This window comes from Macrosteles quadrilineatus, unplaced genomic scaffold (genome assembly GCF_028750875.1).
Source record: "Macrosteles quadrilineatus isolate MER2022 unplaced genomic scaffold, UCM_ALF_1.0 Scaffold_2__2_contigs__length_208266976, whole genome shotgun sequence".
NCBI classification, from domain to species: Eukaryota; Metazoa; Arthropoda; class Insecta; order Hemiptera; family Cicadellidae; genus Macrosteles; species Macrosteles quadrilineatus.
In genome coordinates, this window is record NW_026542595.1 from 54,764,329 (window position 1) to 54,788,321 (window position 23,993).

The window sequence follows — 23,993 nt, forward strand, 5'->3', positions numbered from 1 at the left end:
TAGCCTATAGGTCGTAAGTATGTACGTATGTATGTAAGTTTGTGAAAAAAGAAAATGCATCTACACTGCATTTAAAACTTTTACTTAAGTTGATCATAAACTAAACTTGTTTTAAAGCTTAACCGTAGGTTAAATTCAAAATAAATGTTTGTTAATATTTCCTAATGTATTTCAGGTTAGAATTGCATCATCCATGAGTCTACTTTAAGCTAAGTTAGGCATATTTATTTATTTCGTTTCAATTGCATGAGCAGATTTCTAAGTTAGTTTCTAAGTTTCATTTAACTTAGGTTACAGGTAACACAACAAGTAAGGTTCCAGAGTTGAAACTTTAATAACTGTTCGAACGAGCAATGAGCAAGCAGCAAGAGCAGAGCAACGCAAAGGGAACAAGATGGCGTCTAAATAGTATACAAATACTTTGTGATGCTAAGGGCAGCGCTCCCTGTGGCCAAAGGTTGAACCCTACAAATGTGCGCGCGCATGGCTACTTTACGATTCCATTGCACACAGTTGATTAAAAGCTTGAACATTCCAGTCATCCTACAACTGGACCTCTCCAATTTATTTAAAGTTGTTTTAAAGGTTGATTGATCAAACTGTAATCCCCAACTCAATATACAGCTTTAAATTACAGCTGTAAATAAGCTAGCGTGCTATCTGGGATAGATTATAGTTTTCCTACCCCGTTCTCCGGATTTTGGCAGATGTCTTACACGATTGGACGCTGAACAGTATTTCAATAGAAGGGCATCTTGGCTCGCCTTCGTTTTTACAGCGTAGAAAGCATAGTGGAATTCCCTTATAACCGCCTTAGAAAGCAGACTGCAGTTTTTCTTCGACCTTTGGTGCCCACAGGTTGGATACAACGGCATGCGTTTTGCATGCTTACTGTACCTGAATTATTATCATTACGATTTCAAAGGCCACCTATGCCTAACTGATACATTTTTCAGTTGTTGTATTGTGTTACATACTGTTAGCATCCAGTTTGCACATTGCAGAGTTTTCTAAAGATAAAAGTACAGTATTCCGAATAAAGATTTTAACAAAGACAATATTATTTTTTGCTAATCATTAATAAAAGTGATTGCTAAAAGTTGGCCTAAACTATGAGCAGTTAGCCCAAGAAACAGTAGCAGACTAACCTTAAACGTAGGGTGGAGTTTCTTAAACATTTACTTCCATTCTTGATAAATTAAATTTCAAATAATATTATAATCACAGGGCTGGTAACTAGCACACACCTACACAAACAATAATCAAACCTGTCCCGGGTGATCATGGGTACTGGTCGCGTGACTCATTCGTGCCTTCTGATTGGCTGAAATAGAGCTGGCCGAATTTTGTAAGGAACTCACACTTTTAAATTCCTTGTTTAGCATTTTTGTGGCCGTTTTTGTAACAAATAGGCTCCATAATTGAATTCAACGCGAAAAACCCTAAATCAATCATAATATCAATGTATAAAACTTTTTACTTGGCCGGGTTTTTAACTGGGCTAGCATATCATCTCTGCTATCAAGCTATCAATTTTAACAGCCCTGCTCGGGGTAGTTTGACGTAAACTGTAATTTCCTTTCATACAAGGCTTCAATGGTAGGCTGCCTCTTCTCTTGAAGTTTGTAAGTCCTAGGGACGAGTGGAGATGTAGAAGATTGTCTCTCTCTGTTAGGTTCAGCCTTACACACCATTAGGGTTATCTTAAAGCCATTATATACACGTTCGTGATTTTTGTTAGGTAAATATAAACATTTATAAAACAATTGCAATTCCTAACACTAATTTACTGTATTGTACAATACTATTTATTTACAAGAAAATTCTGAATATTTTATTATTTGACATAAACACAATTCCACGTCATTTTTCAACACTGAACCTCTCTTAAGTAAATTCTTTATCGAATTAATTGATTAATTCTTTAATCAATCGTTAATTAGTTGTTTTACTACTACAACTATGCACAATGTAGGCCTACATGGGAGGGGGTTGGATCCCGGATTTTGATACACATATTTCCCATATTGGATCGCGGAGTAGGACACACATAGTTGTATGTACCCTACTATGTTTTCAGAGATGACTGTGTTAATATTTCGATAATTTGTTGTAATATGTGTTCAGTTTATTCGATTATATTACCCCATATTGTTCGTGTGAATGCTCATAATGAGTGAAGCACCTATCCACCTTCTAACTAGGAAATATTTTGTATAATACAGATTAGAAGAGTTACTTAAAGGTACTGCTTGGTACTGCTACTTAAGGGCGACTGTATAGTAAATATACACTTTTCAATCTTTCCAACCATACAGCCTTTTAAAAATCTAATTGATAAATTTATGTAAAGTTTTATTGCATTGTTTATTGGAAATGAACCTTCTTGGTTCATTTTTATCATCAATAGTTTTAGCTATTCTCCTTAAAAATATAAATGACTGCTGTTTTGCACTGAGATCGTCCTTAAATGTGTTTTCATTACCGTACAACAAACAAGGTATATCAGTATTCGTAAAGTATTTGTGATAATAGCTTGCCGTCGATGAGAAAGTAAACTGCAGACCTAGGAACAACGAGAAAAGTTTTAAAAGTTGGTAAACCACCAGAGAGGGCAATCCTCCAAATGCGATTCTTGGGATTTTCCTGAGCTCTCTTACTGCACAGTAAAGCAAAAAAAGTTTATGGAGATACTTTGGTGCTATTCGGGTGTTTTATAATACAAACAATGATATTATCAACCTTTTCTGATTGGTATCGTATTTATATGTCTTTATCAACCTGCCCAACTTCATACTTTGTATAGGATACCGGCCAAAGCAATAAATCTAAACTATACAATACCGAAACGCAGGTAAAATCACGATGATTATTTTCTACTGAGATGGAGACAGAAATTTCAAATCCTGATGTTCACGTCTTAAACGATAAAAACTCCTTTCTCAGTATAAGAAATTTTATAAGCAAACAATTTCACATCTTCATAAAACTTACACAACTATTATTTCAAATTATGGACATTTCACTCTTTTAACGTTAATTACCTTTATTCCGTATTATAACTGTGAAATAAGGTATATGTATACCTGGATGTACATTTCTTACATATTCGAATCCGCCCCATAGGCATTACTGTTTTTCGTAATTATGTAACATCTTGTATTAGTCGGCTGATTGCGATAGAGCTGAGTCACACATTTCGAATATTGTAATTCGTGCTAAAAAATAAAACAAGGTTTGCACACTTTATTGATTAATCAAAACAAACAGTACTAAAAATCTTGTTTGTAAACAGCATGAAATTAAAATGTACTAAAGTAAAAAATGATTTTGTGTAGCGTACTTGTGATGCCACAGCTATTGCACAGTTTTCTTTTAAATCTAAACAAAGGTACAGAAGCAGGGTATGCGTTATTCATTGGATCCAACAAAACTGTCAATGCAGTGCTTCAAACAACGTCCAAACAACATTAGCATGCAAATTAACGGACACCACACGTTGCGAGTGGTGTGGAGAAGTAACCACCGTACTGGGCTGTGAACAAGTTTACATTCTGGTCATCTATTGATTTGGACTATTCAAACTTTTATGTTTAGTCATACCAAAGTAGTATGAATAGTGGTATTGTTACACATATTTATCATTAAATTATCATTTTGCATCTTATTTTAGATTATACTTATAGATTGCTGAACTTTAAGTGCTTTGAAATAGTATTCGAAAAATTATTTGCTTTTATACAACATGAAATCGGACATGCTGTACTTTGTCAAGCATTTATTTATATTTTCTCAAAAATCGCATACGGACTTGTGAAATCCGTTGTACCAGTAACAGTAAGTTTATTAGAGTCAGGTTTGATTTCAATCCATAGATAGTGTATTTAAAAACATTGGGTTGTTAGCCTTAGCTATAGTTTGACCTGAGTCAGTTTGGAAAAAATAAAATTGAATTTAGAACGAAAATCGTGCCAGAACATAGTTTGTGTTTAAGTGAACGTTGGTTAAGGGTGGGTATAATAGTTAAAATGAATACTCAAACCAGCCACACTTTTGATTTATTGAAAAAATAATTAAATTGATTATTCACCCCCTGATTATCAGACATAAAAGCACAAGGAACACCTTCTCTAGTTTCATTCAGTGTTACCAATGTATAAAGCTGGAAAATGTAATTGATTACACTATGAGTTCCGTCAATACTTACAGTATTCCGACCAAAATTCGTAAGTAAGAATTGCTGTGCTATTTGTCATAATGTATTATAACAAAATCATCTTTTCTCAATATAAGCCCTTTTTACCGATGTAAAATATACCCCTTATAACCAAGTGGGGTGATAAACACCTCGGGGCTTATAAATGTAGAAGTATTGTGATATTAGTAGTAAACGAGATCTGAAAAAGAAATTCCCATTAAAAATCTAAAATAATATGTCCAAACGCGTTTCTTGTATGAATTTTTGTCATTTTAAACTACGATGAATGTGTTCATTAATCTACAAATATCACTATATTTTTGTGAGAACTAGACTTAATACTAACAAAAATTAACCGTTTCAGTTTTAAGGTCTTAAAACATTACTTTTTTGTTACCAAGAGAATCTGATTGTATTTTCCTTGAAAAGTGTTTATATGAATGTTTGATATGAAAGATTTTTCTCTAGTTTACGTATTTTACTAGAGATTACAGTGAAACTTAAAAAACAACGCAGTACATAAGTTGTTAGTTTTTACCAATCACAGCCAGCCTAGAGATGGGTAAGTCTTTTGCGTTTAGTTTAGAAACATGCTTGGTTCTCTGGAGAGAGATACTCTTGTACTCTTTTTAGTTGTGACTAGTCTTGTAAAATATTTTGGATGGCCCACTTTTTGTTACTCTTAGTTCGTACATGTTGGTCCAGTTGACAGAACATCCATCATCATCATTTCTGACTTTTAGTATTCTCATGTCTTGGGAATACTTTATGAAATCTAAGAAGTCCTGGCTTGTTAAGTCAATGACAGTCTAAGGTTGCTTCCTCCGGGCCAAAGCAAAGATTGTTGTCAATTGACTTGGCACAAAAATCAGCTACTTCTACAGCTCGGCCTATGTTGCTATGAGCAGCATCTCCTTCACTTTGCCCGTGGTAGGGCTCAAAAAATCTCAAGCTAATATTAGTAATGTTGGTGCTGTTTTTTACACAGTACAACATCATTTCTGGCAAAATCAAAACTTTATTTTGTCCGGCACAACCGTCGGAAAAGATTTATTTTCTTTGACCACCTTGGTCACAAAATGAAGCATACAGAAACACACAGGTTACAATCCCCGATGAACCTCTCTTACTTGTCACTTCATCCCATTAAAAGCAATAGTAATACATCACAGAATCAAATCGTTAAGTTGAACCAGCTGTTAAGATTCTTTATTAATTTCAATTAAAAATATGAGTTCTCATAAGGTTAACATGGGAATCGCCAGAGCCACTGGGGCGTAGCCCTTTTGACGGATCTGCACCAAACTTCACACAAACCATCCTTGAATAATGCTTAATAATGCCTAAAAGTTTCATTACAATCTGTCGTGCGGTTTAACCAGGTGACGGCCCATGAGGAGTAGGTACATAATCTTTAATGTAAGCATACGTTGATATGCACATCATTTTAAGGCTTGTCGCACACTACGGCAGACCAGCTCAGGCAGATCAGGTCAGACCGTTCCGGCAAAATTCGTAAGCCATGTATTCAAATGTAGAGCCGCACACTACGTCAGGTCAGACCGCTCAGTTCAGTCCGGTCAGACCGTCTCCGGCACTTTTCGGTCAGCAAGCGATTTTTGCCGGAGCGAGACGCCGGCCCGCGGCCAGTGAACCAGTGTTGTGCAATAGCTCGTGCGGTACACAGTTCTGTGATTAGTTCAAGCAGTAGTTCAAGATGAGTTTTGATGAAAGATTAATTACTGCAGTACAGGGCTATGGTATGTTGTACGACTTGTCGCACAAAGACTACTACAATATAGTGATGAAGGATTCCGCGTGGGAGGAAATATCTACAAATCTGAATGAAGATTGTAAGTAATATGTGTTACCATACAGTAGTTTGTACATATATATAAACAGTAGTTTGTACCAGTTGGCAACTTTACAACAGAGACAAACATCACAAAAGAACACGAACATAACCTCACACATTGACACATTCTCTGCACTGCGTCAAAATAGATTGTCAGAGGTGAATGACCAGCTATCTCAGAACAGCTGGTCTCGTGTAGTATTATTATTAAAATGTAGTACTATTTATTATACTGTACTTGTTTAAGTTGCTTACTTATTAAGTTCTCGTTCTTAAATCACGATGCATTAAGGCTTATCCCAAGAGTACATAATACAGTGTATTAATTAAGTAATGAAACTATTCATTACTTTTAAAACCCAAAATAGATAGAAACATTTTGTTTGTGGCATTGGCATTTTCACTCTTATCTTTAAATAATGTAGATAATTTTATATAATAAAAATATTATTATATCACATACTATTAAATTGGGTTTGATAACAAAATTTTTTTTGTATATTGAGTGAAACCATTAAAACAATAGTAGAACAATCAGCACAATTTATTAAGATATATCTGTACAAATTTACAATTTTTATATTCTTATAATAATTTTGCAATTACTCTCTGTGTTTACATTTCCTTCATGTTGCTCTGTTCGCACGTCGTAGTTGCTCTGTGTCTTTACACGTTCTTCCTGCCTTTGTTGATCATATCGTCCTGCCACGACACTTTGCCTTGCACAGAGTTGAAGTATCTCTTAAACCCATCCCTGATTTCAAATGCTTCTAAAGATGCGTTTCCCCCTGTCCTTCTTAGTGGTCGCAATCCGTGGAACTCTTCATTAAGTTCCAGTTCACCAGGCCTCTATAGATTTGCCTCGTCACCTCGTAAAAAATTGTGAAGACATGTTGTTGCTAGAACTATGATATCTACGTGATCAGGTTTTACTTGGAGTTTCTGGGAGTACACTCTGAACTTTTTTGCCAATATTCCAAAACCACTCTCCACCACGCGTCTACCACGACTATGCCTGTAATTGTATACCTTGTTCTCTGTGTTATTGATCAGTTGTGGGCCAGGGAACGGCCGCATGATATTCATGTGCAGGGGAAACGCCTCATCGGCAAGCATGACATGGGGAAGTACAATGCTTGAGCCACCCAGGGCTTTAGCTGGAGGCAAGTCAAGAAGACCATTATGGAGAGATTTTCCTATTTGAGACTCTTTGAAGATTCCACCATCACTATTTTTACCATAAGTGCCAACGTCCACAGTAATAAAATTGCAATTGGCATCGACCAAAGCCAGCAATACTATGCTGAATCCTTTTTTGTAATTAAAAAACATTGATCCACTATTACCTGGTTTCTCAATGACGACATGTTTTCCGTCGATAGCTCCAATGGCATTTGGATATTGCCATGTTTCATTAAATGTTTCACTAATCTTCTCCCACTTGTTTTTGTCAGGCTTGGGCATAACCACCGGTGACAGCTTTTCCCAAATTACTCTGCAAGTGCTGTGTACAATGTTAGCAACTGTTGACTCGCCCATTCTGTAACTGAATGCTACAGACCTGTACGTGCCAGCGTGTCCAAGGAACCTGCAATAGAACGTATTTTTAAAATCATATATAAGTAATATTATAGATGGTAAATTTTTAAAATTGACATTTAGGGCAGACCAGAACTACAAGTAACACGGGTGGTTACTAACTTATCGAATTTGGACTTCCATAACAATAATGATTTGTTTTATTTTTAGGTGCACTAATAAAGAAAAGGTGGAACAACCTTAGGGATAGTTATAGGAAAGCATTAGCGAAAAAGAAAACAAAGAGCGGGCAGGCAAACAAAAACATCAAACCCTGGAAGTATGAAGACCAAATGTCTTTCCTTAATGACCACATGTCTGATAAACGACCGCAGATTAGTAATATAGAGTATGCAGACGATAATGAAACTGAAGTAGGAGACTATGACGCGGAAAAAACAGCGGAACACTTGTCTGATGTCTCAGAAACCGAGCAATCTTCGACACTAAATCCACCAAAGAGACATGCATCCAGTTCCCGTGTGGTTCGGAAAAAAACCAAGAACCAACGAGTACCAGTCAAGTGGCCGGTGTACTAGAGAATTATTTTCCAAAAAAAAAAAAAACACTCTACAAACACAACTTCAGATTATCTTACATCATTCTTTAAATCTGCCGAAGATACCGTAAGAACATTTACACCTTTTTTGCAAGTTGAAATAAAATCTAAAATATCGTCCTTATTGTCAGAATATGAAATGAAAAATCTCATTCAAGCCGAACATATTCCATGGTCTACTGGCACACGAACGACATCCTCGTCCTTACGCACAACCCCCTCACCAATGTTACCATCACTAACTGGAGAGCAGACCCCCGGAGAGATTCAACATTATTCCCGTGTCTTACATTAGTACTAACATTAGTCTAACATTAGTCCCGAGCCATGGTACCCCTCAATCTACAAGTTCAATGTACAATCGCACGATGGACATAAATACAGACCAATATAATGTTGCTCATGGATCAAACTTGCAGACCCAGATGCCCCATCAGCCAAATAATGTATCCTCAATTAACCAAGGGAACTTCAACACAGACTTTTCTTCAATTACTTACAGAAAAATGTAACAACAATGTTAAAGTGAACTAATCATATATTATCCAATCATATAAAATCATATAAAATCCAAATCTATTTATTTTTTAGTCCCAGTAGACTACACGGCTAAGCAAATAAATTATATTTTACATGTTCGTTAGAGTTAATTTGATCACAAGTTATTCTAGGCTACAGTGTAAACATTGTAGGTGGGCTAACCAATAAATACGGTATGCAAAAGACCTAGGCCCAATCTATGCTTAGTATGAAATATACAGATTGATAATTTAATAATGTAATGTTTATATTAAGTTATACAATGCCAATCAAACGCACATGAACCTAACAAAACTCTTTAATTATAACAATACTCTTACCTTGTACAAAGTTTTCGCCGTTTTGGAAAAGGAATGAATTCATCTTCACTGTCGTCATCATTTGGTATCGGTAGGTATTCTTCGCCACTATCATTATTTTCTGATGATATACTACCATCAGATATGTCGTCAATCAACTTATTTATTGCATAATCATCCATTTAGGTTGCTCATAAGATACACAATACAACAGTAAGAAAACATAACCTCAATAGTGACAACAACAACTCTTTCTCAGCTGATGTTGCAGATAGAACTCTCTGGTTCTCAGGTTTGCCAACTTTTGCAGATGGAACTATATTTCCCTGCTCATAAATCATAAACTATTCAGAGTTTCGTTTTGGAAATATTAAATAATTATAGAAATATGCTTTAAGAGTATATTAATGCAAAAAAATGAAAAATAACAAAAATTGCAGATGGAACCCTCTGGTTCTCACGTCTCGAAATGTATCCTCAATTAACCAAGGGAACTTCAACACAGACTTTTCTTCAATTACTTACAGAAAAATGTAACAACTATGTTAAAGTGAACTAATCATATATTATAATGATATGTGACACTTTCTGTTTTCCCCATTATCATATCTCTCATCAAGAGATATTTATATAACTTGATGTAATTTTTTTAGTACATTTATGTAACTTGTAATAAACCATGATTTTCAATGTAGTTAAAAATAAAGTTATTCATTAATGTGGGTTGTTATTCATTCAATACGGTGATTACATTTATGTTGGTCCAATCATTGGAAAAATTCGAAATAATGCAGCAACCTGTGTTTTATAAATTTTAATTGCTTTTAATGGTCAATTTTTATGAAACTTTTTTTCTAGGTGTTCCTTGGGACGGAGATAACATTTATCTAAGTCTCAACATTGAGAAAATTAAAAATATATCGCAACAACCTGTGTTTTATAAATTATCTCTTGTATATATATACTTTCCAATACGAAGATTACATTTATCTTGGTCCCAAAATTATGAAAACTTAAAAAATCGCAGCAACCTGTGTTTTATTAATTTGATTTGCGTTTTATGAAGCTTGAGTACTAAAAAGGATTTTGCTTTTCTTGACATGTGTAGGAATTGACTTTAAAAATAATTGTTATAATACTTGTTACTAATCTTACCTTAAGGTAACCGCCAATCGCTCCTCTGGTGATATGCTTCTTCTAAAACGTGTATCACATCTTTTTATTTCAGGTTCAATAATATGTAGCAGCTCCAAAAACTTTTCGTAACTCATACGAAAATATCTAAAGAATCTTGCGTTGTCGTTTTTTAATCTTGGGAAAAGAGTATGATACTCTCCCTCACTATCCCGTGCGACATTAATACTGTGCACCCAAAGTGTCCTCCTTTTTCTCCTGTTTTTTTGGGCCTTCTCGTCCTCTTCCGCAGCAAGTGCTAATGCTACTATAGCAGTTTCTTCATCACTACTACTAGAACCCATCGCACAATCGCATCGCACTGAACAAGAAGACACAAAGCATACATGCAGCCAATGCCGCTGTCTGTCGACTACTAGGTTGGCGCTCAAAAAACGCCTGAGCTGAGCGGACTGACCGGACGTAGTGTGTGGGAAAACTGCCGGACCTGAGCGGTCTGACCTGATCTGCCTGAGCTGGTCTGCCGTAGTGTGCGACAAGCCTAAAGGTCGGGTCAAGTGGAGTTCATGGCCGGAAATCGCATCAAAAAGGTTCATCCGTTACACAATGGCGGTAGTCCAAAGTTATTGTGAAATATACCTGCACAGGCCTTAGTATTGGTAAATAATCATAGTCAACATTAGCCGGGAAATCTGAAAACCGGTTAAATTTGTTTTGAAGATTGAATACACTTTTTCTTTGAGCTATTTGACCTTAAAATACAATTTCAGCTCTCAAGCTAATGTTTAATACGAGTAAGGCCTGTGCAGGTATTTTCCGCAAGAACTTTGGACTGCCGCCATTTTGTAACGGATGAACCTTTTGATACGCAGTTTCCGGCAATGAACTCCACTTGACCAGACCTTTAAAATTATGTGCATATCAACCTATGCTTACATTAAAGATTACGTACCTTACCTACTCCTCATGGGCCGTTCTCTGGTGAAGGTGAAAAAATGGTAATGCTTGCAAAAAGTAACTTTTATACATGTAAGTTAATGTGAAAGGTTTGAATTTTCTAACAAATTTATTTAAAAATATATTAAGCCGTTTCCAGACTTTTTTGTCACCCTGTATAGGTACGGTATAGATGAGCGTAGCATTTCCTCTTGATCAGCTGTAAATACTGACAAACTATTGTATTTTGAATAATGCTGTTTTGATATTTAGATACAATGGTATAGGAAAGATTAAGAATTGCCGAAATCTCTTGCTGCAGCACGGATTGTATGGTCATCGTTCAATATTAATTTAACAGCTGTTTTGATTTTTTCGGATGTTATGTTTTCTGTATGTTTTCTTTTTCCAAACTCGTTGAAATCATGCTCAGTTAGCTGAAACCAAACTACTTTTAATAGATTTGTTTAACCCTTTCTTTCCCAATTCTTTTTTTTAGAAAAAAATATATAGCCTATTTTGGGGTATAATTTTTTTTATGATTGTTAAGTTTAGGCCGAAAGAACTCATTTCACTAAATTTTACAAAAAGATTGCAATCTTTTTTCTGTTGATTATTGTTATAAGTTACTATGGTCATTGTAAGAACGTTGTAAAATTTATAATAATTAACAAAATACTTCCTTATTCCCACTGTGCATTTTAGTCAACAGTTTAATATTTTTGTCAATTTGCAAGTATTTCCCATAGTATACTATGATAAAAAAATATTGTATTTGTTATTTGAAATTGAATAAAACTGTTTTCTAATATTAGGGTGGCATACAAACAACAAAACCCCATAAATTTGTTTTAAAATTTTAATAAAAGAACACTCACAAACACCAATGTGCATGTTCAAAAGCATTTCAAAAGTAGGCTAGTCCCACAGGACACACTCAGCATTGTGAAACTCTAAGAAACACTTATTGTCTTTTGTACGGCATACATGTATTTGAGCACTTGGAACATCTTGCCCTGTTGTCAGACATCTCTGGCCAATGCCCAACATTATCATACCTCAGTTCTTCTAGTGGTAGTAGCCTCTTCGGCCCTTTTTTTTGTTTTAGGCGGAATTCGATTTGGTCTTCCTACTCTCTTAGACTGCTCAGTTCATTTAGTTGGCAACTACGGCGACATTCTCACACCAGTACACAATGCGCATATAGCCTCTTTTGCCCCTTATATCCATCCGGTAGAGCGCTATAAGCATACCAAAAAGGTACACCCCCCCATTGAGGTATTGTATACTTGGACATGTGCTGGGCGTGGTACATCTATTCCGGCTAAATCTGTTTTTGACCATCTTTGGCATATTGCTATTGGTTCTACATCAACGTTTGATGTCATTATTGTAATTGTAATGGCTTATTGTCAAGCCATGTTATTGCAAGGAGGATGCTTTTCACATCAACTGCCGAGTCGTATGCACCCCGTCCACGTTCCTCTAAAGCCTCTTTGTCAAGAAGGGGCACTGTCAGGTCGAATGACTCCTGTCCCCCAGATTCCTTTATCTTTTAAAATTGTGAACAAGGGAAGTGAGGTAAACCAATTGTCTGTAATATACCTTATGGTTTTGGTTGTGTGGAAGGTCTTCACAGAGGTGCAGTACAATGTCTCCTGAAAAGCCGATTTGGTAATCTTCACATGTGTCCCTTCCTGTGTAGATAGCAAAATTATGCATCAAACCCCCTGACCCACATCGCATAAAACCCTTATAACCCCATTTTTTTTTTCTTCACGTACAACTTGAATTGGGATGTCCGTTTAAAAGGGATCATATGCTCATCAATTGACTGATGTTCATCGGCTGGTAAGGTTCGGCTTACTTCAACCATATGGTTGATTAGGGGACGAACTTTAAATAGTTTGTTTGACCCGGGAGTTCTGGTATTATTTTTCGCAATGTGAAAATTTCACCAGATTGCATAAAATCTATTCCTTGTTAGGGGAAACATGAAACTGTCTTGTTCAAAATTAATAGCTGAAGCTAACCATATGTGAGTATAATCTGTGACCTAGCCCAGACCTGAAAAAAACGTTTAAAAACTTATTGTATACTATAGTACACGTTGGGAAAGAAAGGGTCATCCAGAAAATTGATAAAATAAAAAAATAAATTATTTGAGAAAGAAACTATATTTCCACAGTTGGCCTTACTGGGCTACTAACTCAAATATTCTAGCTGAATAGATTGCAAAAATCATTAGGTTACAGTTAGGCTTACTAATAATAACCCTTTACTAAAACAGATCGACGCATATTGGATTAACACACACACACACACACACACACGAGGCAAATGAAACTTTTTTTTAATATAGTAAGTTTTAGCATTTATTGTTCAAACTGTGATTCTAAAGTAGTAAACAATTAGGGAAAAAAATATCCACGGGCTTTAAAATGGCCAATATTGCTAATTTAAAGATTTTTCTAGTTACACCTACTCGTATATATTACAATTTGAGGAAAATGTATTTGGTTTTTTTTCTAAACTTAATTAGGCCCGTGAAACATCTTGGAAATTAGGGTAGTTTTCTTAATTTTCCTGTATGATAAACAGGCTGCATTTAGTTGGTATGCTTGACAGTTCATTCAATACTGCCTTTTTTATCGGGTGATAAACGGCAATAAGTCCAAGTTAAATCATATTAAGTTGAAAATAGCTTTAATGTATAAAATACAACAATTGGATGCGTATTACTGCTCAGATGCATGATCCCACAATTAAATGCATAAAAACCAAATTAGGGAAATATTTAACATGAATGGGACTCCTGCAAGCACATAATTACAATTAATGTTCATAACTAAAAAAAAAAAAAAAAATTGGTATGTTAGCACTTTTATATTGCATAATATGCAGAGAATTATGTAGATTCACACATTTTTCCCCTGTTATTGTGTACATTTTTTGCAACTTCCCTGAAAAAAATCATTGACAAACTTTACTTTTTAATATTGAAAACTAACGTTTTCTATTGCAACACTCAACTGCACATGTAAGCAAATGGAAATGAACCAGGCCATACAAACCATGTAACCATGTGAACCATGTATAACCAGCAAACGTACATACAATACAGGTTTAGATACAGGTTAACATACTTTACAGTTTAAGTGTAAGAAAGGGTCATGTGGCCCTAACTTTGCCTGTGTAAAAAATTGTTTTCTCATTTTATTTTTTACAATCATGTTCCATAAATAGAAAAAAATGTCTGCAAGGAATCTCAAAACAGCTGACGTCCCATTCCTCCCCACTCTCCCATGTATTTAAAACACGACTTTTTCAATTCATCAAGACTTGTATTCTCCCCAAAAAATGGTCCGCAACTCTCATTGAGTCGTAAATGTACACAAAACGTAAACCTACTCCACAACAATATACCAATTCATACAATACTATCCATTTTTTTAGATAATAGATTTTCTATTGTAAAGACAAATGTGACTTTTTAATTTGATTAAGTCTCTTGTTGGGTTGTACATGTTTTGACTTTAGAAACTTGAATTTTTTAAAGTCAATATTTAGAAAATACTGGTGAAAAATTTAGAAAATAATAGGTTAGATGGCCAACTTAATTAATGCACTATTAATTACATACAATATGGTACTTTTAAGGCAACATATTGAATGGACATCTTGGAGGTAAAACGCTCACCAAACAGCAATAAGAGAAGTTACAAAAGTTGGTAATCCACCACTGCGGCTCAAGGGGATTTCACTGAGCTCTCTTATTGTATAATAAAGAGGATATCGTTTGCGGCATTCCTATGAGGTCTTTGATTGAAACTTTAGCCTTTCTAGGGAACCCCTTGCAGTATTCAAACTTCTTATCTCTCCTTTCAGATTATTTCGATTGATATAGCTAGCTCATAATACTCGTACATATCCTTGTTTCACAGTATATAAGAATAACAATCCAGAACTTATTCTTTGTTTATTAGGTTCATCAGCACAAGTCCATGTATAATTTCAACTTTTAAATTTGAAATCAACCTATGTAAGGCTGAGTCAGTTTGTTTAAACTACTTTGAGGGTAAAAAATATTGTGCACATTCTTGCAAAGAGTTTTTCAGTAATTTAATATTGTATAATGCATATCAAGGTTGACATAAAAATTCAAGTATACTGTATTATGATATAGTTAACCCTGCTTATCAGCTCTCAAAATATCACCTCCGCCAGAGCTATTAGCGTTTTAATATTAGGCATTTTTAATTATTGAAAATTAGGATAGATCCCTACACGTTCATTACAAATTTAGTGAAAAACAAACAAATATTGAGCAATTGAGTTAACGGATATACAGGGTGGAACGAAGTTAGTGTTAAAAATTGTTATCTGTTAAACTACTAAGTATTGGTGACAAAATGGCACCAATTTAAGTTTCCATACCCTCACAGGTAGGGAATAACGGACAATTTAAGATTTTTTCAAAATATTTGTATTTGCTTACATAAAATGGCTTTAAGTGCACTAAACATTGTTTTTATTCCAAATTCATTGTCATTTTTAGAATCCTTGTTAAATTTCCAATATTAATAGTACAAATTCGTTGAGATGAAACTTCTGTATAAGCCCTTATTTGGCAATGGAAGTTTGAATTTGTGATTTTTTAGAAAAAAATAATAACCTTTTCCAAAGTTTTTCTATACTACACTGGACTCTAGAGAGTGTCCATTATTACTAAAAACTTCGGCAGTTAATAACCTTTAAAATGATGTATAAACATCTACTGTTCGTTTGATTTGTCGTTCTCAAATTTAAGAGTTTTCTTTAAAAACACGGAATGGCTAATGTTTAATTTCCTGCAAAAAATATGTATTGGATTCAATGATATGGCAGCAGCTGCTTTAAAAATCATGTTTAAATGGGTAATATTGCAATTTTCAGAATCCTTGTAAAATCCCTAATATATTGAGGAATTGTTCGGATTAAAACCTCATGAACCTAGGTTTTGTGATGTATCTTCATTTAGGGTTTTTTTCTTTTTAACTGGCATAACTTAAATATCGTTTACGGTGTTAGTTCTATGGTACACTCAACCGATGTGCGAGATTGAATTAATGCAAAATACACAACTTGAACAATGATAACAATGATAAAGATGGGTCTTATGGTGTGATTTGCTGGCATGCCAGGTCGCCAGACCTCTATTCCACTGGACTTGTTTTGTGTGGCTATGTGGAGTACTTGGACTCCTTATCTTTAGCGGAAGATAATAAGGAAATTTAAAACTGGATAATGAATGCAGATGTTCTAGTCAGAGGAACGTTGTAGTTTAATGTTACTGTTGGTGCCACTTGCAAAGAAAATTGGCTGTATATCAGGGAAAATAAAGAAGATTTTGAAAAAAAAAACACAAGTAGTTGGTATCAAATATAAGGCAACTATTAAAACGTTAAGTAAGTAAGGAACAGTTATTTAAGTTTCGAATACTGTGTGTTTTAGAATTAACTTTTATTTTTTGTGTAAATAAGTTAAACTACGTATTTCTGAGGTTTTAACAATTATTTTAGTAAAGAAATATATCACTTGGCTGATTTTCATTAGCATGTGTCTAAGCACTACAATCTAATTGCTATAATTTACTTAGGTTAATTTTGGGTTTTCGGTAATTAAATTGACAACATTGTAAATTGTAGTATCTACATAATTTTAGAGGTTACTTCATTGGAAGTATTTGCTTATCTTTAGAAAATAATCTTAAGTTAAATGTGCCATGTGTGGGTTTAAACAATATTCATTGTATTCAAAAAATTAAATTAAATAAAAGTTAAACATGTTTTCACAAAACCTACGTTTATATGGATGTCAATCCTAATAGATCTTTAATATTCTTATAATAAATCTCACAAGGATTCTAAAAATTACAATAAACCCTATTCAAATATAATTGTTATTGTAGCTATTGCCATATTATTTAAGCAAATACATGTTATTTTAAAGGGAGGCGATTTTGGCCATTCCGTGTTTTTCAAAAGAAACTCTTAAATTTGAGAACGACAAATCAAACGAACAGTAGATGTTTATACGTCATTTTAAAGGTTATTAACTGCCGAAGTTTTTAGTAATATTTGACACTCTCTAGAGTCCAGTGTAGTATAGAAAAACTTTGGAAAAGGTCATTACTTTTTTCTAAAAAATCACAAATTCAAACTTCCATTGCCAAATAAGGGCTTATGCAGATGTTTCATCTCAACGAATTTGTTCTATTAATATTGGAAATTGAACAAGGATTCTCAAAATGACAATGAATTTGGAATAAAAACAATATTTAGTGCACTTATGGCCAATTTATGTAAGCAAATACAAATATTTTGAAAAAATCTTAAATTGTCCGTTATTCCCTACCTGTGAGGGTATGGAAACTTAAATTGGTGCCATTTTGTCACCAATACTTAGTAGTTTAACAGATAACATTTTTTAACACTAACTTCGTTCCACCCTGTATATATGCATACAGGGTGTCCCGTAAGTAAACAGCTAAACTCTGGGAAATGGTTCTACGGGTTTTATAAAGAGAAAATCAAGAATCAAATTTTTCCCAAAATTGCTCCGTTAACCAGATATTCGCCATTGTTTATTTTTTTTTTACATCAACATTTGTAAATTTGCATTTTTTTCGATTATAATGCAATTTAGTATGTATGTTAAGGTTATTCAGACCCCCGTTAGAACAACAAATTCATCTTAATTCAATTACAAGTAACAGTTTTTCAATATAATCGTAGATACTTAATGGTTTTAAATGATATGCAAAGACATTATTGACTGGTTGCTTAAAAGCCGTTCATTAATAGAAATAGTAGTCCAGTTTGAGATATAATGGGCATAAAATAAAACATAAAAACACTAAGAAGAAAGATTCCCTGAAGTAAAAGAGATGTCAGATTCTGAAATACATGTCTTTCTCATTTGGACAGCTGCCCTCTCGGTTCAAATATTTTATTGAGAACAAGTTCTTTCAATTTTACTTTTCTAACATGGATCAAATGAGAATTATTTAGCTGTGCATAGTGTTGCGATATTTAAATGTTTAATTTTTAACAGTCTTAAACAAATGCACTCTTACTGGTATTGTTGAAGACACCATAAAATCAAATATTTTTATAATTTTATATGACTTACAAAAATAGCAAAAATTGTATAATATTTTAAGATCACTAACACTATTTTTGGGTACATTATCATTGTCGAAAAACATAAATTACGTGAAAGCTCATGACACTTTTAAGAAGTTTGTTTAATACTCATCCAATCTCGTTAAGTCATTTTTTCCATCCAATGCTAAAAACAGGTGGCCTCAATGATGATCCAATGTTCGTAGCAGTAACATCACATTCGATTGCAGTTACTAATCAAGTATAAATCACAGTTACTTTTTGCTTTGTAAGTAAAAATCGTGGCAATATTTGCAGGTACTGTGAAGAATTAATTTCATTTAATGCAAGTTTTTCTTCTTCAGGAAGACTTTCTTCGTTTTGCCAAGTGTTAAAAACATCACGGATCACCCACTCACCACAAAGTTGTTTGTCATTATAATCATAAAATATTTATATATTTATTTATAAATAGTTACACGATGTTCTCATATTATATTTGGTACATCGTCTTGACCATTGATCACGATATCTGTGTTCTTTCTAGGCATAATCTTCATTAAACATTGCATTTTTCCTGCGTTCTCGTTGGAGTAAATTTGTCAATAACACTGTTAAAGTCCACTTTGGAGGTCACGTCACATGCAGTGTATAACACAATTAGGCTGTTCAGTTTTCCCTCTCCCATAAAAGATCTCATTGCACTTATTATTCTGTTTAGAGCGGGAATTCATCTTTCTCTAGAACATCCTGTAATGGGAATAGTTAAAAAGATTCTTATGACAATTTCCAAGATCAGGAAAGAACTTTTCAATCATTATTGTTATTGTAAGCATAATATTCTTTGAAATATTTAAGGTTTTCGAGTTCTAAATGTATTTCTTACATGTGTTACTGCTTCGTCTTCTGAGTCCTCATTTTCATCCGCAAATCGCCTCCGTGCTCTATTGAGTTGATATTTGACAATGTCCATATTACAAAGAGCTAATAGGTTCTTTTCGTGCTCTTCAAGTGAGTCTCTTTTGCTCTTTAAGGAAGTTTTAACGAATTGTAATTTTTTACCAGCAGAAAGAATGCCCAAACCCTCTTTTTGAAGGTTGTTTCTGGTATTATCTACTCTTTCCAATATATCATTTAAAACTATGGCAAAAATGCTTGTGACATGACGACGAACATACGAAATATGAAAACGTACGAAGTGGAGGCTACTACGGCTGTTTGCATACTGATGAATTTGAATCTTGAAGCGTAGGAAAACTCTAACACCAAGACCATTAGCATTGCCCACTGCCGCGACAGCCAAAACATACTTTAATTTTAGACAAAGCCTCAATAACTATTCTGGGTAGATACAATATTCATAAATATACATCTACCTAAACATTTATTTTGAGAAAAATACCTTTCTGGGAAATGGTTGTATTTACAAAAGTTCTCATAACATCCGAGGTGCGCACAACTTCGCTGTTGCAAGAAGCACCTCTTTCATTTTGGAAATTGTGTGCTTAGAGAACAATTTACTGGGTGTATTATTAATCCAAAGTCCCAAAATCATTTACTTATTATTAAAATTATTTATGAAATTACCAAACCCTTGGTATTTTATATTCCTAATTAAAAGCTAATACAAGTCAATCGTGAATATACTGATATAAAAGTGAATATACTGAAAATATTTTAATGCATAGCCTGTCCTTCTCACCTGCTCGGTGGGACTACTATTCTGATGTTCAGCAGACCGTTCCAGTATTGGCCGATTACGAGTCCTGATAAAGATTTTTTGATGTATGGTCTGTCCCTGGGTCTTAGCAGTAGGTCGCGACCCATAGTTTGGGAAGCAAATGCTGTAGTAAATTAATACGGACATATTTTTTAACAAAAACATTATGGTGTAAATTCTCTGGTCCTTAAAGCATAGCTTTTGTGGAATGAAACTGAAAAAAATATGACTATTGGTTATATCATTTTATGAAAAAACAGTCACGCCTCGCTAAATTTCCTTCTACTTAAATTATTAGTTGATAAATAAGATTCGAAACAATATAGCGCATGTTATAATAAATACCCTCGCGCGCAGCAAACCTGCCGACTAAGCGAATTTCTATTTGTCTGAATTGATTTTAAATTAAATATATTGAAATAACATTAGGTGTAACGAGTACCTAGGTTTGCTGCTACAAGGAAACTAATAATGTGGGTTTTTAGTAAGATATTGATAGCTTAGTATAAAATTAATAAATTTGCCAAGTTTGATCAAATATCTATAAACAAGCAAATTGCAACATTTGACAATATTCTCCATAATAATGACATGGGAATTTAAAATTTACAATTTTTTAAAATTTTTTCCGTTACCAATAATCGAACAAAAATACTTTTATATACTAAATTATTTGTTTTTTAAGCTCTTTAAAAAGGTGTAAAGAGAAATTGGGAAATTTTGTGTTTTGAGGGTGAAAAGTGGGAAAACCCAATTTTTACCCCATAAAACCCCCCGTAAAGCCCCGTTACCATGGTCCGATCATGCTGGTTCGCGAACTCATTCAAGTTTGTACCGCTTTACACCTTTAAACCAAATTTCATCAATATCGGACAAAAATTACTCAAGTTATCGCGTTCACGGACGTATATATTATACATATAAATTTGAACGAATGGTGTTTTTGGCCTCTGGGGACATCAAAATGAAAAAGTAAATCGGTCCCGGGTCTAAGTCTTACCGTGCCACCTACGGTAATAGCTACTTCCCTATAGGGAAATTCGCTAAAACTTACCATTTTCTTTTCATATTCTTCATTGGCTATTTGTTGATCTATGGAATTCATTTCAGCCATAGTTTCAATGAAAAAATTGCCAACAAGTCATCAACTTCTTGATCATTTTCAGCCCCATCAATGTTTTGGATTTTTTTACTTGATCCAGCAGCAACATGCCCCATACTTGTCAATAAATCTTTGATTTCCTCATGATAGTAGAGCTTTCTTGAGGACTGTTACACTTTCTGAAAATCAAACCAAGGAAAAAAAGACCAACCAAGGAAGGTGAAATATTTGAAGAGTAGATAAAAATTTGGTTGCAACCAACTCAACTAATTTAATTTCTTAAATCAAGAATCTTGTTTAAGGAAATTGAGTTATACAATTTACATTAATTTACACTATTATCTTATGACATACAAAAATATGAATACCTTTCTCTTCCTTTAAAGTCTGATATTTTCAATATGGCAGTTAACTAAAGAATTTCTCATGAGACACCTTGTATTTTATGTCGATTTTAGACTGTAATTTTTAAAATGTTTGTATTAGTTTAATTTGTTCTATAAAGCTACTTAAAGGAGATACAGCGTGTAACATATTGGGAAAAGTAGCTTCTTGGTACATTCTGCATGATATAGCTCCTAAACGAGCAAGTTTGAAGAAAAAATGCAAAGAATAAATTATAAATGTCTTAAAATTGCATCTACATTCCAAAAAGATCATAAAATATTTTAAAATGATTCCTTTAAGTTCCTACAAAAAGCCACAAAAATTGCGATTAGAGTTCAAATTTAATATGAATCCCCCTGTACAGTACTGTATTTTATATTATGATCTTATTCCTGTATGAGCCACAACATGCAAAATGTTCACAAAAAGCCACTCCTTTCCAAATGTAACTCCTAACCAAGTAGCTTTATAAAAGAAATGCAACTACTAAAAACGTTTTAAATTGCATTTATATGCTAAAAACATTGTAAAATACATGCTGTCAAATAAGAAGTTTTAAAGTTAACCTGAATATTGGAAAATAGTTTTGTTAAAAAATATTTGAATTCATATTTTCGTATGTCACAAGAAAATAGTTGAAGTTCCTATTTAATGTTTTCTCTAAATCCAATAGCGGGTCTGAGATAGCAATGGTGGTACAGTTAAGTTGTTCACCCTATACAAGGTGATTGGTACTCAGTGTGACAATTTTTTTTGTGTGAGTACAAACTAAATGCAGTGTGATGATGCATATAAAATGTTCCAAGTCTAAAAATTAGCTTCCCAAAGAATTATTTTATGTTTTTTTTTTATAACTATGTTTTTAAACTTAATACAGCTATTTCTCAATTGCCTGTAAATGGATTTGAGTAGATAATGTCATTTTCGTGTTCTACATTAAATTTTGAATGAGAATAATGGAAAATGACGGGGATCAGTTGTAAAAACTCCATTGTAAATAGATTCAAAGATAAAAATTAAGATGTTTGATAACAATTAAAAAAACGTTGGTCAATTGCATTTGTTAACACCCTGTATACAAGAAAGTGTCGGAATATGTTAAAAACTGAGCCATTTTATAAGCATTTAACCATATGCTACACCATTGAGCTTTCTGTCTGCTTATGTACGCTTTAGTGGTTTGAAGACTACAAAGCATGGTGTCTTAAACATTTAAAACATAGAAAGTCGGCATGTATTAAGCAAAAGTTGTACTTTTGTTTCAACTTGAACAGTAAAACAGTAAAAAGTTTTCTGTTTTCTGGCATTCAAACCACTAAAACAAAATAAATATCTATACCTCAATAGTGTAGCATATGGTTGGAAAGCTTATAAAATGGCTCAGTTTTTAACATATTCCGACACTTTCTTGTATACAGTGTGTGAAAAATGCAACTGACCATTGTTTTTTAAATTTTTATCAAACATCTTAACTTTTATCTTTAAATCTATTTACAAAGGAGTTTTTACAATGGATCCTCCGTATTTTTTCTATTATTCTTATTCAAAATTTAATGTAGAACACGAAAATAACATTATCTACTCAAATCCATATTCAGGTAATTGAGAAATTACTGTATTAAGTTTTAAAACATGGTTATTTTAAAAAAATATAAAATAGTTTTATGGGAAGCTAATTTTTAGACTTGGATTATTTTATATGCATCATCACACTTCAATTACTTTGTACTTACACCAAAAAATTTTATCACACTGAGTACCAATCACCCTGTATTTACGTAGTAAACCTATATTTATTCGAACGAGTTCGCGAATCAGCATGATCGGAATATGGGAAAGGGGTTTATGGGGTAAAAATCTTTTCTATCGTTTCTCATTTTTTACCCTGAAAACATAACATTTTGCAATTTCTTTCCAAACCATTTTGTAGAGCTCAAAAACAAATAATTTACTCTATTGAAGCATTGTTGTATGCCTAACAGTTACGGAATAATCCTAAAAAAGTGAAAATTTAAAATTACCATGTTATTCTTTTGGATAATAAATAAAGTGTTGTAGCTTGCTTGTCCATGGGCATATTACTATAACATTTTGAAATTTTGTTAACTTCATACTAACCTATCAATATTTCAACAATCGTGCTGTAGCTTGCTTGTCTATGGGCATATTACTATAACATTTTGAAATTTTGTTAACTTCATACTAACCTATCAATATTTCAACAAACCCCTTTTTTCCCGTAGCAGCAAACCTAAGTACTCATTAAAATTAACGATTTTTCAATAGGAAATAGATTTGACAATTTTAAGGGAATAATTTAGTGGAATTCCAGCGGGGTAGATGGAAATTCGCTTAGTCTGCAGGTTTGCTGCGGCTAGGGGTATTTTTTTTATTAATGGCAGTATTTGGTTTGCCAGTATGCATAATCTAATCATGTGAAACGTGTTTTAATATTAACAGCTTATTGTTATTTTGCTATTTAATTGATTTTTCTTTGTTTACATGTTGTTTACCGTTTGCATTTGTGGTTAAATCTTGTT

At 33.6% G+C, this 23,993-nt stretch overlaps 1 protein-coding gene across 1 annotated transcript; it reads right to left on the bottom strand.

Annotated features, from left to right (window-relative positions):
• Positions 1-1,535: 1,535 nt before the first annotated feature.
• Positions 1,536-20,071, bottom strand: LOC128984217 (uncharacterized). The gene is made up of 3 exons (XM_054403516.1): positions 19,947-20,071; positions 6,972-7,641; positions 1,536-1,682 (listed from the first exon to the last, which is right to left on the bottom strand). Exons 1-3 carry the CDS (start codon positions 20,069-20,071, stop codon positions 1,536-1,538), a joined length of 942 nt encoding a protein of 313 aa, XP_054259491.1.
• Positions 20,072-23,993: the final 3,922 nt, after the last annotated feature.